At 38.3% G+C, this 15,446-nt stretch overlaps 1 protein-coding gene across 1 annotated transcript in view; it reads left to right on the top strand.

Moving 5' to 3' along the window:
• Positions 1-3,242: 3,242 nt before the first annotated feature.
• The window catches only part of TFB1M (transcription factor B1, mitochondrial), a 70,385-nt gene continuing 58,181 nt past the window's right edge, over positions 3,243-15,446 (top strand). The window contains exons 1-2 of the mRNA XM_038526410.1: positions 3,243-3,488; positions 6,405-6,556. Coding sequence (XP_038382338.1) covers positions 3,356-3,488; positions 6,405-6,556 — 285 coding nt within the window. The 5' untranslated portion in view covers positions 3,243-3,355. The remainder of the gene's footprint in view (positions 3,489-6,404; positions 6,557-15,446) is intronic.

Raw genomic sequence — 15,446 nt, 5'->3', positions numbered from 1 at the left:
GGATAAAAAAGGATAAATTCTCAGGAATCCACAAATTCTCCACATAAACCATGTTTTTACTCCTTTTAATTTTGTTGTTTATGTTAGTGCTAATCTTTTTTTTTTTTTTTACATTTATTAGAGAGAGAAAGGAAGCATACATGTGGGAGAGGAAGAGGGAGAGGGAGAGGGAGAGAGAATCTTAAGCAGACTCCCCATTGAGCACAGAGCCCCATGTTGGGCTTGATTTCACAAACCTGGGATCAACACCTGAGTCAAAATCAAGAGTTGGATGCTTAATCCACTGAGTCACCCAGGTACTCTGATGATTTTTGGTGCTAATCTTTAAAAAAGTCCATGTGAGCACATTCTAGATTATCTGAATATCCTCCATATAGCTGCCATGCAACATATATCTTCAGGAGAGCATTAACACAGAGTAATTCAACTTCATTTGTTTCCAAGTGAATGAAAACAGATACAAGCAGACCTTAATATGTAGCTTCCATGTCCTCCAAGGGAAAGGCAGCGTACAATGGCAAAAATTCTGAGCAAAGATTTGGTGGTAATTTGAATCCAGAAAACCAATGAGAAAATCATTACAAGGCATGCTGTGACCTTAGTAAACTGAACTTTAAGAAAACAAAATCCTGCCTTAAGAGCAGTGATTAGGGCAGCCTGGGTGGCTCAGCGGGTTTGGCGCTGCCTTTGGCCCAGGGTGTAATCCTGGGGACCCCGGATCGAGTCCCTCGAGTCCCGCGTCGGGCTCCCTGCATGGAGCCTGCTTCTCCCTCTGCCTGTGTCTCTGCCTCTCTGTGTCTCTCATGAATGAATAAATAGAATTTAAAAAAAAGAGCAGTGATTAAACACCTTGCATCATTTATATTGATTTTGTAGCTTAGCACATATTTATTGTAATTGTTTTAGTTAAATAGCCATAGGAAAATTGTAACCTTAAGCTTATGCTCAGACTAACTCCATTTATTTAAATAAGATTATAAAATTAACATATCTTAGTTAACTTAAAAATAATACTTGAGGGGTGTGACCCATGAGATCAGAACTCGGAAAAGAAAAAATTTATGGTTAAGTCTTCTTTCTGTACCTTGCTGTGCAATCCTGGATAATGACGTCCTTCACAGTAAAAGAATGATAACAATCTCATTCACATAGGAACACCATGAGGAGTAAAGGAAATAATTATATGTAATTGTAAATGAATGCCTGTGTATACTGTGGAATATAAGGACTCTGAATCAAGAGTTTAGGCTTTCAAACTACATTTCTATGCCACCTTGGGCAAATCACCTTACCTCTATGAGAGTCATGTCCCAATTTTCTAAAGCTAGGAGCTATGTCAGATTATCTCACAGTTCTTTTAATATAGCTCCAATAGGAAGTGGTTGGGTTTTCCATTGAGATTTCAGCGAAAATTTCATTCAATTTCACTCTTATCATATCTGCAGGTACTTGGTTTTCCATTAGCTTTATTGTAAACTCACCACTCTGAGAAATAAAAAATGTTGATTCACTTGTGATCAAGGCAGCAATTTGCAAAAAACACGGTCAGGAAAGCTAAATTCTCCCACATAGCAGAGAGAGTTCAATCTTTGCTTTGTTGTTTCCTGTTATAATAAACAGAATTCAGATTTGAGTCTTTGACCTTAGATATAACCATCCTAGGTGAGTCAAATGACCTCTCAACATTGATTGTACCGCTTAAAAAGCAGGCTCTGGACACAGACTTGTGGATTCAAATCCTGATTCCACTACTTATTAGCTATGCAGCCTAGGACACAGCGCTGAACCTCTCTAAGCCTTTATCTTTTGTAACAATTAATGAGATAACAGTTGTAAAGCACTCAGCTGTGAAGCTGGTACTTTGGGAACCATTGGGCAAATGTTAGCTATTACAAGTATTATCATGTTTATTTCCCTTCCTTTTCATCCTTACCTTTCCAAGTACTGCAAGAAGAGACTGCAATACTTGGAGCAGCAAGGGGCAGTAAGAAAATCTGGGGGAAAAAAAAAAAGAAAGAAAATCTGGGGAAGGCAAACAAGGAGTGGCAACTAACATTCAATGCAAAGGCAGATGACTACAAAAAGTAGCCACTATGCATGTCCAGAAACTTAGATTGGGTCTGGGTTCCATTATTTTCTAGTTTTGTGAGCATCAATTAATTTGTATCACTTAAGTTTTTGTTTCCTCCGCTTTCACTAGAGACTAGTTATATTTATATCATAAGACTGTTGGTGAAATGCTCAAAAACAAATACTCGACATATTTGAAAACACTTCCTGAACTCTAAACAGGGCAGCTTTTCTCACTGGATACATTTAAAGGGGGCAGAAGAGTTGGATTCTACCTCCGGCCCTTCTCACCACAAACTGCGCTCCTCCTTAACCGCTCTGGCCGGGATCATCTGCCAGATCCTTGCGGTAGCAAGGCCACCACTGATCACCAGCTGACCCATGCCTTGCACACCAGGCGACTCCTCTTTTAGTTCTTGCAACCTTAAGGTAGATATGTCCATTTAACAGATGAAAGACTAAGGCTGAAAGAAGTTAGAAACCTGCCATCAGCACCTACAATGCCAGTTCTTTTTTTTTTTTTTTTAAGATTTATTTATTCGTGAGAGACACAGAAAGAGAGGCAGAGACACAGGCAGAGGGAGAAGCAGGCCCCCTGCAGAGGGCCCGATGCGGTGGGGGGGGGGGGGGGGGACTCGATCCCAGGCCCCCAGGATCAAGACCTGAGCCCAAGGCAGATACTTAACCACGGAGCCACCCAGGCACCCCTACAATGCCGATGTTTTGAAAACATCTACCATAAGAGAAAACTGTTAGCAACCGATAGTTTTGCCTCTAATCATTGTCTTTCCCGCAATTATCCACGGAGGGGAACGCGGCAAGTCCAACCGCCAGAAGCCCCAGGGGACGTTCCGAGGCGCCAAGCTCCTGAGACCCACCCCTCCGAGACCCGGTGGGAACGTGAGGTCCCCGCCTCCAGGCCGCCCTGGCCCCGCCCACCAGGAGCGGCCCCGCCCACCAGGAGCGGCCCCGCCCACCAGGAGCGGCCCCGCCCACCAGGAGCGGCCCCGCCCACCAGGAGAGGCCCCGCCCCCGGGCTCCGCTCCGTCACCGGAGGAACACAGCGTAAGCCCAGCCCGCGTCGCGCTTAGCGAGAAACGGCGCATGCGCTCTGGATGCGTCCGGATTTCCTGTCTGCCCTCCCAGCTTCCGGCGAGGTACATCCGACCAATAGAGCGGGCTCGGGGGCGGGCCTTAATGCTCGCGGCTCCCGCCATCCTCCCTGGAGGATTTAAGAGCAGCGCGGAAAGGCCGCGGTGCAAAGTGGACGGTTCCGCGGGGCTGGATGGCTGCGTCCGGGACGCTGAGTACTTTCCGACTCCCGCCGTTGCCCACGATTCGAGAAATCATTAAGTTGTTCAGGCTGCACGCCGCGAAGCAACTGTCCCAGAATTTTCTCCTGGACTTGAGGCTGACAGGTGGCTGTCTTCTCAGGGCTGCCCGGCTGTCTCCCCCGCATCCCCGGGCACGTGGGTCAGGGAGCTGGCCTGGACCTGCGGGCGGGTTTCTGGGGTCAGGCGATGGGCAGGGGGCCGTAGGTCAGGGCCTTCTACCGCTTTGTGGGTGGTTGGCCTGCAGGAGGGCGTGCTCGCGGGTGTTCGCCGTGGGCTAGTGCAGGCAGGCTGTGCAGACGCCGAGCAGACGCTAGGGGAGGCCGGGGTCGCGTGTCCTGAGGCGCATGTGGAAGTTGGAATCACGGTGTGCCAACCCACGGCCTGGGGCTGCACGTGCGACTTTGACCTCTCTTGCAGTTTAAAGCTGTCAGAATTTGTATTAGTGCAGGGAGTTTTTCAGTAACGTGTCGCAAGAGTGTCGCTCGTGGGATGACGTTATTTATTTTATTTTATTTTTTTTTTTTTTGGATGACGTTATTTAAAGGGTTACCTGTTGAATGCAAAACTCTTGAGGGTGCAGATACTCGGTAAATGCGTATCAGACAGCCTGCGGCGTGCTGGTGCTGGAGACGCAGCTGGGGGGTGAACCAGGCAAAGTCTGTCCTCAAGGAGCTTGCACTTTTAGTAAGCTCACATTCCCACCCCTTATTTTAAGTCCCTTTTTATGCGGTAAAATTTTATGTGCCATAAAGTGAGCCAGTCTGGAGTGCAGAGTTTGATATACATTCGTTTAACCGCCACCCCCTCTCCCCCGCCCCGTATCTTGGTGATAGTTTCTTCTGAAAGGTGAGGTTGCAAGAATAACATGTATTAGCAATAGGTCCACTGCTGGAGAATTTACCGTATTGGGGAATTTGGTACTTAGTTCCATTTTGGCCCCTCTTGAGAACCTGGAAAGATCAGCAAATCATACCCCAAAAGTTGATTTTTTCAGTTAAGTGACGTATGAAATAAGATATTTTATTTCTTGGATGTGGAGTCTTCGTGCTACCAGTAGAAATAGGACTTAGGGTAAAATACCTTGACTAAACTTCAGTTTCTCTTCTGTTAATTGGAGGAGGGCCCCTACTTCGAGAGCTTTAAAGAGTTATCCACCTCTAAAATTCTTTAGTTCTAGCAGTAACTAGAACTGGCCTTGTCTGCCAGTCACTAGTCCCATTCTATAGGTAAATAAAGCGCCTTTCCTTTTTGTTTTTTTTTTTTTAATAAAGTTCCATTCTTAAGACGGAAGATACAGGTCTTTATATTTTTGATGTTAAAAAAAATCCTTTGTGTACAGTATCTTGTGTGAGCCTTTAGTCATCCTTAGGAGTAAATTCTGGAATCTAGATACTATTCCTTCTCTGGGAACCAACGTGAAGGAAGATTAAAGTACTTGTCTGGGGTAAGAAGCTCAGATGGGAGCAGATATTTAGCGAATTGACAGTGCCTCTTTGATACTGTATTGGAATGTGCCTGAAGAGTTTGAGGGCAGAGCCCCTGACCTCTACTATGGTGGCACCTCATTTAAAAAAAAAAAATGAGGATTTAAATCCATAATACCTGTGCTTACTGTATCAACTCTGTTGCCTCTGAAAGGCATTGGTGTGTAGTGGAGGAAGGATCGCTTTAGAATTTACCCCTGAGCTGGAGTCCCTTCTCTTCCCTTTTCTTTCTAGATGACTTTGTACACATGAAACAACAGACAAGGAAATTGAAAAGTTCAGAGAAGTTAAATTGGGATAGTAGTTCTTAATGCATTAGAAGGGTTGGAAGGATTGTGAGATGCAAGGGAGCAAGCATGTAAAGCATCTAAAACAAATTGTTGGTGAGCATATATTAATTCCCTCCCAGCGCTAGTTAAAAGCTATTTGGGGGCGCCTGGGTGGCTCAGTCCATTAAGTGTACCACTCTTGATTTCCACTCAGGTCATGATCTTGAGGTGGTGAAATTGAGCCCAGTGTGGGGCTCTGTGCTCAGTGGGAGTCTGCTTGAGACTCTCTCTCCCGCTCCCTCTGCCCTTCCCCCACCCCCACTCACAGGTGCTCTTGTGCCTGACCTCTCCCACCTCCCCTGCCTTTCTTTAGAATAAGTAAATCTTAAAAAAAAAAAAAAAAAAAAGAGAGAGACAAAACTATTTTTGCATTTCGGCCTACAAAAAGTGGTGCCATACCGTCTCAGTGAATACTGCAAAGAAGTGCTGATAATGTTTTCAGTGGCTAAATTTCCACTATCCCAGGAGACCCAGTTACTTGGAATTTAGTATCTCAGTCAGTAAGACCAGCCTGTTATATGTTTTATCAGAAGTGATAATTGGTTGCAATGAATCCTCAATAATCTTTTTCATGATTTCTTAATATCTGCTAACTTAAAGAGGTTGATCAATTGAAAACATTGACTTTTCCATATCAATTTGCATATTTGTAAAGCTTAAAACACTTCCTCTGAGAAGTTTAACTTCCTAAAAATGACCAAGAATCTAAATTTCTGCTAGTCCTATGATCTAGGAACTTGTTGCTGTGACCAATTAGTTGTTTATAGGTGAAAATGAGACAGCTAGCTTTGGGATTTAAAACTACCAGCATTGGAAATTACGAACGTGAAACTAGTCTTATTCAAATATTCAATATTTGGCACTGTAGAGAGATGGTATATGCTTACCCAGTTGGTCTTAGGAATTGATAGGTTTGGCAGAAGAACAGATGCAAAAATACAGCATTAACTATATTTAAATTAGGAAATTTGTCACAATCTTATTTTTAAGAGACTGATAATACAATTCAATCATATAGTAGAATACTGAATGGCCTAAACCATATTGGTTTAGGTTAAGAGGTAAGTAATTGGATAAATACGGTATAAAAGACTAGTTGAGTAATGGTTGATAAGAATTTGTGGAGACTGTTGTTAAATTTTGTACGTTGAAATTTATCAAGGTAATTAAAACATTCTTTTTTCTAGATAAAATTGTAAGAAAAGCTGGCAATCTGACAAACGCTTATGTTTATGAAGTGGGCCCTGGGCCAGGAGGAATCACAAGATCAATTCTCAATGCTAATGTTGCTGAACTTTTGGTGGTTGAAAAGGATAGTCGATTTATTCCTGGGCTACAGGTAAGATACTTAAAATTGTCTTTTTTAGGAGGCAAAAACCCAATTTAAATCTTCAGGCCATGATTCTTAAACCTCAGAATTTCCGAGGATTATTTATATAGTTTGCTCTTCAAACTGCAGATCTCCAGGCCCCATTCCAGAGATCCTGATTCCATAGCCTGGAAAGATCTAGGAATTGTATTTTTAGCAAGCATCCCAGCATGGTCTGTTGACCATTACTTAAATAAACCTGCTTTATGCATTAATGCTAGACAAACTAGTTGTTTTGTGTGATCTCTTTTTAAAATCTAATAGCTGTGCATGTTCTGGCCCACTCCTTCAAAAATAAGTAAAATAAATAATGCCAATGACTTAGTTATTGGCATGGCTTCTGAGAACTTCATTTCGATTCAGAAAAGCATTTCTACAAGCAAAAGTTGGAGAAAACATATGCTTTTTTAAAGAGAGCTTAATTGTTAAGCTTCAGCATTTGTTAAGAATTTTTTAAGTGAAGAAAAGTTGTACCACTGTACATGTAGATTTAAGATGAGGTTTGAATGAAGTGGTACATGCATCTTAAAACAGTATGTGCCATAATTATATGAAAAATATTTGAAGGAACTGGGCATGTTTGAGGCTGAGAAGGGGAGCCTTGAGTAGTGAGGAGATTCATAGCTGCCTATGAAAAGGTAGCAGTGAAGAGGACAGCTTATTTTGATTTCTAGTAAAGAACTAATACAAGTAGATGGAAATTGAGGGAAGCAAATGTGGATTTAAAATAAGGAGGGACTTATATATTTTCAATGGTGGCAAACAGTGAAACCCATTATATCAGGGATTTTGTAAAGGGAATTCTTCACAGGGGGGCACTTACTGGCTAAAGGGCCTTTGTTTGATTCTTCTATAATTCTGAAACTCTACAAGAGCCCTTAGCCTTTGGCTTAGATGAGTAGCAATTTATTAAGGGAGTTCAATAGAATAATAAAGTTATCCGCATTATTACTTTCATACAAGAAACAAATTGGTTTAAAATTGGTACAATCTAATGCTTGTATGTGCAATAATTGAAAAATGTTTCATTTCTACCAGAACAATTTGAGGAAATTTGTTTGAAAGTCTGGGCTTTGTATACATGCAACTGATTTTTTTTTTTTTTTAAATCTAGTGATTTATTTCTTATTGGACTACATTTTGTTTTATGCTGTAAAAATTATATAATATTTAGTGTTATCTAATTTTACCACTCAATTGACAGAATTAGTTTCAGTTTTATAACTTTATTTTGGGACTCTCATATGGTACCTATTTCTTGACATGAAATTTAATAGTGAGTTTAGCTTTGAACTACTTTGTTCATTAAAGAACTGTCTCTCAATTAGAGGTGAAAATGGGAATATTTTATTTTTGGTGAGATCATGAGATGATGAAAAGAAGCTGAATAACACTGTGTAATTCCATTTAGCTTTTTTTCATCTAGCCCTTTCTGGACATGGGAAATACTCATCTGACTTCTTGCCCTTGAAGAGACTTCCTAACCCTCGATCTTAGCATCTGTTATGTATAATTCTTTCTCATGAGTCAAGGAGGTGAAACAAATTTCTGTTCATCCCCACCTAATTTACATATTATCCCTTCTGATCTCAACTAAGGATCTTTGAAGACAGACTGCTTAGAAGGCAGCTACACACTTCTCTTTTCAGCTGCCCTACCAAGTCCCTGCACTCCTGACCCCTGTCTCATTAGATTGATCCTCTGATGGACAACAAATAAGAACATACTGTATCTGCCCCCTCTGGAATGTCTGCCAAGAGCATAGAGATTCTTGTGTTTCATTTCCTGCTCTATCTCTACCACATGCAACCATGCCTGGCATATAGCAGGTGTTCAATAACGCCTTACACGGAAAAATAAAAGGTTGACTATATGCGTATGTATCTATCTAGGTAACCAACTAAATGTGTCATTTAATAATGAAAATGAATAATTATATAGCATTGATTATTAAAAAGTTTTGTGCTCATTTTTCTAACTATAAATATTTGTTTCAAGGTAAATTACTCTGCAAAAAAATGTGGATTTGTCTTCCTGTTTCTGTAGAAAAAGCAAAATTCTTAGTGTCTTATATTGCAAGAAAGGAATTTGCCTTAAAAAGAAATATTGGGTACTAAAATATCAAATAGATTTCTTTTTCCTGTAAAGGATGTTTCAATATGTAAAACCACTTTCATTTAGAGGTACTAAATTAATCATAAAAATGAATAAAGGCAGAAGGAGTGATCTATTTTAAGGATTCCATTTTAGTGGTTTCTAAGCTAATAGAATTACTTTTTAAAGAAATTGTAATAATTTATAAAATGTCTTCTATCTGAAAGTATGTCATTTGTATCTTAATTCTTATAATATCGTCATGAGGCATCTTAGGGGAAAGTACATAGTGCTAACATACAGGTTTTACCATCGGCATGTTGTAAAGTAAAAAAGCATGTCTAATATGTGAAGGCATTATGGGATAGTTTTGTGGTAAAGAACACAGACCTCATCAAATTGCCTGGCTTTGACTTCAGGCTCTACCATTTACTGGTTGTAGGACTTTGGGGAGGTATATTATATCTTTCTGTGCCTCCATTTGCTCATAGGATTGTAATGATTAAATGAATGCCTCATACTTAAGTCAAGGACTCAATATAATTTTCAGTATAGGTAATCAATTAGATTATTATCCCTGTGCCTTAGGCATCTCTGTTAATTAAGGATTGATCAGGAGACTGCTAATCTGGAAACAGGTAAGGAGGACTGCAAAGTTATTCCTTTTGGAGCATTAGAATTTAAATCCCCAGTGCCTTGGAAATGTTGGAGCTTTCTCCCCCACTCCTCACATTAGCATTGGACATCCAGGGTTTCTATGTTGTAGCATTCTCTAGTGACTGCACATTTTTAAGGTTGTTTTGTTGTTGTTACATTTCTATGGCTGGGTAGGTTCTTTGTGCTTTGGAGGAAAGTGAGATTTTTTGATAACTCAGAGAACTTGAGATTTTGGTAAGTGCTTCCCCATTTCTGAGTTAGAGAGAACATCATGAGTAATATGTTCTTGAAGTAAGTAATCTGGGTTTCTCATTTTTTTTCTTTTTGTTTTAAAGATTTTGTATATTAATAACAATCATATTTATAGAGGGTTTACTGTACTAAGTACTTTGTTTTATAGCTTTATTGAGGTATTATTGATGTGCAGTAAATTGCACTTGTTACAAGTGTACAGATTACCGAATTTTGACAAATATATATCATGAAACCATCACCACAAACAAGATAATGACTACCTGTCACCTTCAGGGTTCCTCATTTTTCTTCATAATCCATCCCTTCCTCCTCCCCTTCCCTATCTTCAGACAACCACTGATCTGTTTTGTCACTATAGGATATTTTCCATTTTTTAGAATTTTTTTTAAAGATTTTATTTGTTCATGAGAGACAGAGAGAGGCAGAGACATAGGCAGAGGGAGAAGCAGGCTCCCCGTCGAGAGCCTAAGGTGGGACTCGATCCCAGGACCCTGGGATCACACCCTGAAACACAGGCAGATGCTCAACCACTGAGCAACCCAGGCATCCCCATTTTTTAGAATTTTATGTAAGTATATGCTGTTTTTTGTCTGATGTCGTTTACTGAGCATAAGTATTTTGAGATTCATCCATGTTGGGGTGTTTATCAATAGCTTGATTTTTTTGTTTGTTTTATTGCTGACTAGTATTCCATCGTATGGATATCCCAGATTTATAAATCCTTTCACCAGTTCATGGACTTTGAGTTGTTTTCATTTTTTGGCAATTATGTATACAGCTGTCATTAACATTCACATGCAAGTCTTTGTGTGAATATATACTCTTATTTCACTTGAATAAAGAATTGGAGGTGGAGTGTCTGAGTCTTATGGTAGGTATATGTTAAACTTTTTTGAAACTACCAAACTGTTTTACAAAGTGGCTGGCTGTATCGTTTAACATTCCCTGCCCCCATCCCCAGCTGTGCATGAGAGTTCCTTTGCTTCACATGCTTCTTATACTTGATATGGTTAATCATCTTAATTGTAACCATCCAAATGAGTATGTAGTGGTATCTTAATTTTTTTTTTTTTATTGTATATACTTATTCATGGGAGACGCAGAGACATAGGCAGAGGGAGAAGCAGATTCCATGTAGGGAGTCTGATACAAGATTTAATCCAAGGACCACAGGATCACGAGACTTGAGCCAGAGGCAGATGCTCAATCACTGAGCCACCCAGGTGCCCCTAAATGTGGTTTTTATTTGCATTTTCCTAATCAGTAATAGTGGATATTTATTTATTTATTTATTTATTTATTTATTTATTTATTTATTTATTTAAAGAGAATGTGGGGCAGGGGGTGCAGAGGAAGAGGGAAGGATGAGATCCTCAAGCAGCCTATTGAGTGCAAAGCCCTTTGTGGGATTTATTTATTTATTTATTTATTTATTTATTTATTTATTTATTTATTTAAAGAGAATGTGGGGCAGGGGGTGCAGAGGAAGAGGGAAGGATGAGATCCTCAAGCAGCCTATTGAGTGCAAAGCCCTTTGTGGGATTTGATCCCAGGACCCTGAGATCATGACTTGAGCCGAAATCAAGTCGGCTGCTTAACCCACTGAGCAGCCCAGGTACCCCTAGACATATTGTTCATGTGTTTTGTTTTGTTTTGTTGCCATCTCTGTATCTTCCGAGGGGGAATTCTGCAAATATTTTGAGCATTGTTTGTTTTGTCTTCATATTACTGTATTATAAGAGATCTTTATATAGTTTAGATACAAGTATTTTGTCAGATATATGTTTTATAGTGCTTTCTTTTCAGATATGACTTACCTTTTTTTCTTTGACATTTAACAGTGTCCTTCAAAGAGTAAAGCTTGTTTCAATGAAGTACAGTTTATCAGTTTTGTTTTCCTTTTGAGTTTGATGCTTTTTGCATCTTATGTTAAAAAACAATTGTCAAAATGAGAACTAAAAATTTCTATGTTTTCTTCTAGATGTTTTATAGTTTCAAGTTTTGCACATAGGTTTATGTTACATTTTGAGTTACCTTTTGTGTGTAGTGTGAGGTAAGGGTACAGGTTCTTTTTTTTTTTTGTAATTTTTTTCTTTCTTTCTTTTTTTTTTTTTTTTTTTTTGCACCACTTGATTAAAAAAATTTATCTTTTCCTCATTGAATTGCCTTGGTCCTATTGTCAAAAACCAGCTGGTCTTATATACAGTGGTCTGTTTCTGGTCTGTTTCTGGCTTCTGCTGAGGTCCAGAAATATCAGTATCTTTTCTATTGATATATAGGTCTGTTTTTTGCCCTGAGACCAACCTATACTGATTACTGTAGCTTTATAGTAAGACTTGAGAGCAGGTAATATAAGTCTTCCCACCTTGCCTTTCTTTTCCAAAATTGTTTTGGCTATTCTGTAAGTCCTTTTGCATTTCCATATAGTTGTAAAATTAGATCATCAATTTCCTTTTTTTTTTTTTTTAAAGCCGAGGGGATTTTGATTGGGATTGGACTAAAACTATAGATCATTGTGAGAACTGGCATCTTAATGGTATAAGTTCCTGATCTGTAAACATGGTATGTCTCCCTGTTTATTTAGATTTTCTTTAATTTCTCTCAACAGTGTTTTGTAGTTCTAAGTATATAAGTCTTGCATATCTTTTGTCAAATTTACTCCGTGTATGTCCTATTTTTTGGTACCCTGGTCGTTGGTATTAGTTTTTAATTTCTATTTCCATTTTTATGTTGCTGCTATGTAGAAATACTGTTTTTCTTGACATGGACTTTGTATCCTGCAACCTTGCTGCACTCACTTATTAGTGGCTGTTTTGTAGATTTCTTAGCATTTTCTGCACGTATTATCATTTCATCTGCAGTGCACACTGTTTTACCTCCTCCATTTCAATCAGTTTTGCCTCTGTTTCTTGTCTTGGCTATAATCTCCAATATAATGTTGAACAGAAATAGGAGTAGACATCCTTGCCTGTCCCTGATCTCAGGGGGAAAGCATTCAGACATTCCATTGAGTATGGTATTAGTTGTAGGTTTTTCAAACTGAGGAAGATCCCTCTGTTCTAGTTTGCTGAGAGGTTGTGGTGCTTTGTTTGGTTTTTGTTTTTGTTGTTTTTTAGTTTTTTTTTTTTTTTTTTTTTAAATAATGGGTGTTGAGTTTGCAAAAATACTTTTTCTGAGTTTATTGAGATAATCATGACTTTTTTTTTTTTAGTTTGTTAATATTGTAAATTATATTGATTTTCCTTTTTTCTTCTAACGGTAAACCAACCATCCGTACAATCTTTGGTGATATCCTCTTTCTCATTCATGATATTGGTAATTTGTGTCTTTTTTTCCTATCTGTCTGGCTGCATATTGGTGAACTTTATTGATCTTCTCAAAAAACAACAGCAAAAAAGCTTTTGAGTTCATTGATCTGTCTTGTGTTCTGTTTTCTATGTCACTGATTTCTGCTCTGAAATCTTAATTATGTTATATCTTCAATTTCCTTGAGGTTTAATTTGTTCTTTGTATAGGTTTTTAAGGTGGAAGCTGAGGTTGTTTCTTTAAGACCTTTCTTATTTTCTCCTAGATGTTTATTGGTGCTATAAATTTCCTTCTCAGTATTACCTGAGCAAAATCCCACAAATTTTGATAGGTTGTGTTTTCATTTTAATTCATTCAAAATACTAACTTAAGAAAAAAAATTTTCTTTTGAGATCTTAGACGGAAAGAAAGACTTACAAAAGAAGTTCAGAATTCCCATAGAAAGCTTCAACTCCAATTTCCCTTTTAATTTCTTACTTGACTTGTTGGGGTACTTAGACATGTATCATTTGGCTTGTAAATTTTGGGGTTTTTCAGATATCTTTCTGTTATTTTTCATTTAATTCCATTGTGATCAGAGAACATACTTTGCATGACTTGAATACTTTTAAATTAATTTGTAATTGTTTTCTGGTGTAACATGATTTGTCCTGGTAAATCATGTTTCCTTATGCATTTGGAAAGAATATACATTCTGGTGAAAAAGATATACGTTCTTCTGTTGGATGTTACAGAAATTTCAGTAGGTCAAGTTGGGGTTACCCAAGTCTTCTATATCCTTGGTGATTTCCTACTTGTTCTATTATTTATTAAGCGAAGGGTATATTGAAATTTCCAGTTCTAATTGCAGGCTTGTCTATCCCTTCTTGCAGTTCTTTCAGTTTTTCTTTCATCTATTTTGAAGTAATGTTATTAGATGCATAATCATTTAGGATTGTTATGTCTTCGTGATGAATTGGTTCCTCTATCATGAAATGATCATCATGATCTCTGGTGATGTTCTTTCCTCTAAAATCTACCTTGATAATATAGCCATTCCAACTTTCCTTTGATTATGTTAGAGTGATGCACTTTTTCATCCTTTTTATTTGTGGCTCTATATTTAAAGTGGATTTCTTATAGGCAGCATATAGCTAAGTCTTGCTTTTTTTCTCACCAATCTGATCATCTCTGTTTTCTGTATTAGTTTCCTATTGTTGCTGTAAGAAATTACCACAAATGCAGTAGGTTAAAATGATACCAGTTTATTCTCTTACAGTTCTGGGAATAAGAAGTCTAAAATGAAGGTCAGTAGGGCTCTATTCCTTTTCTGGAGGCTTCAGGGGAGAATCATTTCTTTGCCTTTTTCAGCTTCTGGAGGCCACCTGCATTTACTAGCTCCTGGACTTCTTGCTTCTAAATCTACTATTGACTTCAATCTTTCTGCCTCATTCTTATGAAGGCCCTTGTGATTGATTGCATGGGTCCACCCAGATAATTTAGGATAATCTCCTCATCTTGTGATCTTTAATCACATCTGCAGAGTCCTTTTTACCATGTAAGATAATATAGCCATGGGGATTAGGATATGGAGATCTTTGTGGGGCAGGAATTCAGCCTGCTACAATTTACATCTATAACTTTCAATATTTTGGTAATTTATTAAAGGTATGTGGTTATACCTCTTTAATGTATCCCAATTAATCTTCAAGTAATAAAGTAGCACTTCATGTGTAGCATACAAATCTTGTAATAGTGTATTTGTATTTCTTCTTGCAGGCCTTTATACTATTATTATAAGCTTTACTTCTCCATATGTTGTAAAGTTCATAATACAATGTTGTTTTGTTTTAAAAGTCAATTCTATATTAAAGAGATTTTAATACAGTTGAATTTTGAACAATGTGGGTGTTAAGGGTGCTGACCTCCGAACAGTTAAAAATATGCGTGTAACTTTGGACTCCCCAGAAACTTAACTACTAAACCCTACTGTTAACTAGAAGCCTTACCAATAACCAGTCAATTAATGCATACTTTGTATGTTTTGTGCCGTATTCTTATTGTAAAGTAAGCTAGAGAAAAGAAAATGTTATGAAGAAAATCATAAGAAAAAGAAATATATTTATAGTACTATAAGAAATCTGCATGTAAGTCAACCAACCAGTGCTATTCAAACCCTGTTGTTAAAGGGTCAAGTATAATAAGAAAAATTGTTACATATTTACCCATATGGTTACTCCCCCCCCCCCCCCGCCCCTTTGATATTAAGTATACTCCAAGCCCAGTGTGGAGACCCAACACAGAGCTTGAACTCAGGTCCCTGAGCTGAGATCAAGAGCTGGATGCTCAACCGAGCTATCCAGGTGCCCCATTTTGATTCTCTTCATCCATATTTCCATTTACTATTATTTTCTTTCTACCTGAAAGACTTTCTTTAGCATTTTTTATAACTGTGGATCAGTTGATGACAGAACTTCAGTGCTTGTATGTCTGAAAAAGTGTTTTACTTTGCCTTTGTTTTTGAAAAACATACTAGCAGGTTTTTTTTCTTTTAGTAGTCAAAAGATTT

This window comes from Canis lupus, chromosome 1, assembly GCF_011100685.1.
Source record: "Canis lupus familiaris isolate Mischka breed German Shepherd chromosome 1, alternate assembly UU_Cfam_GSD_1.0, whole genome shotgun sequence".
Lineage (NCBI taxonomy): Eukaryota > Metazoa > Chordata > Mammalia > Carnivora > Canidae > Canis > Canis lupus.
This window is presented reverse-complemented; position numbering and strand designations above follow the sequence as displayed.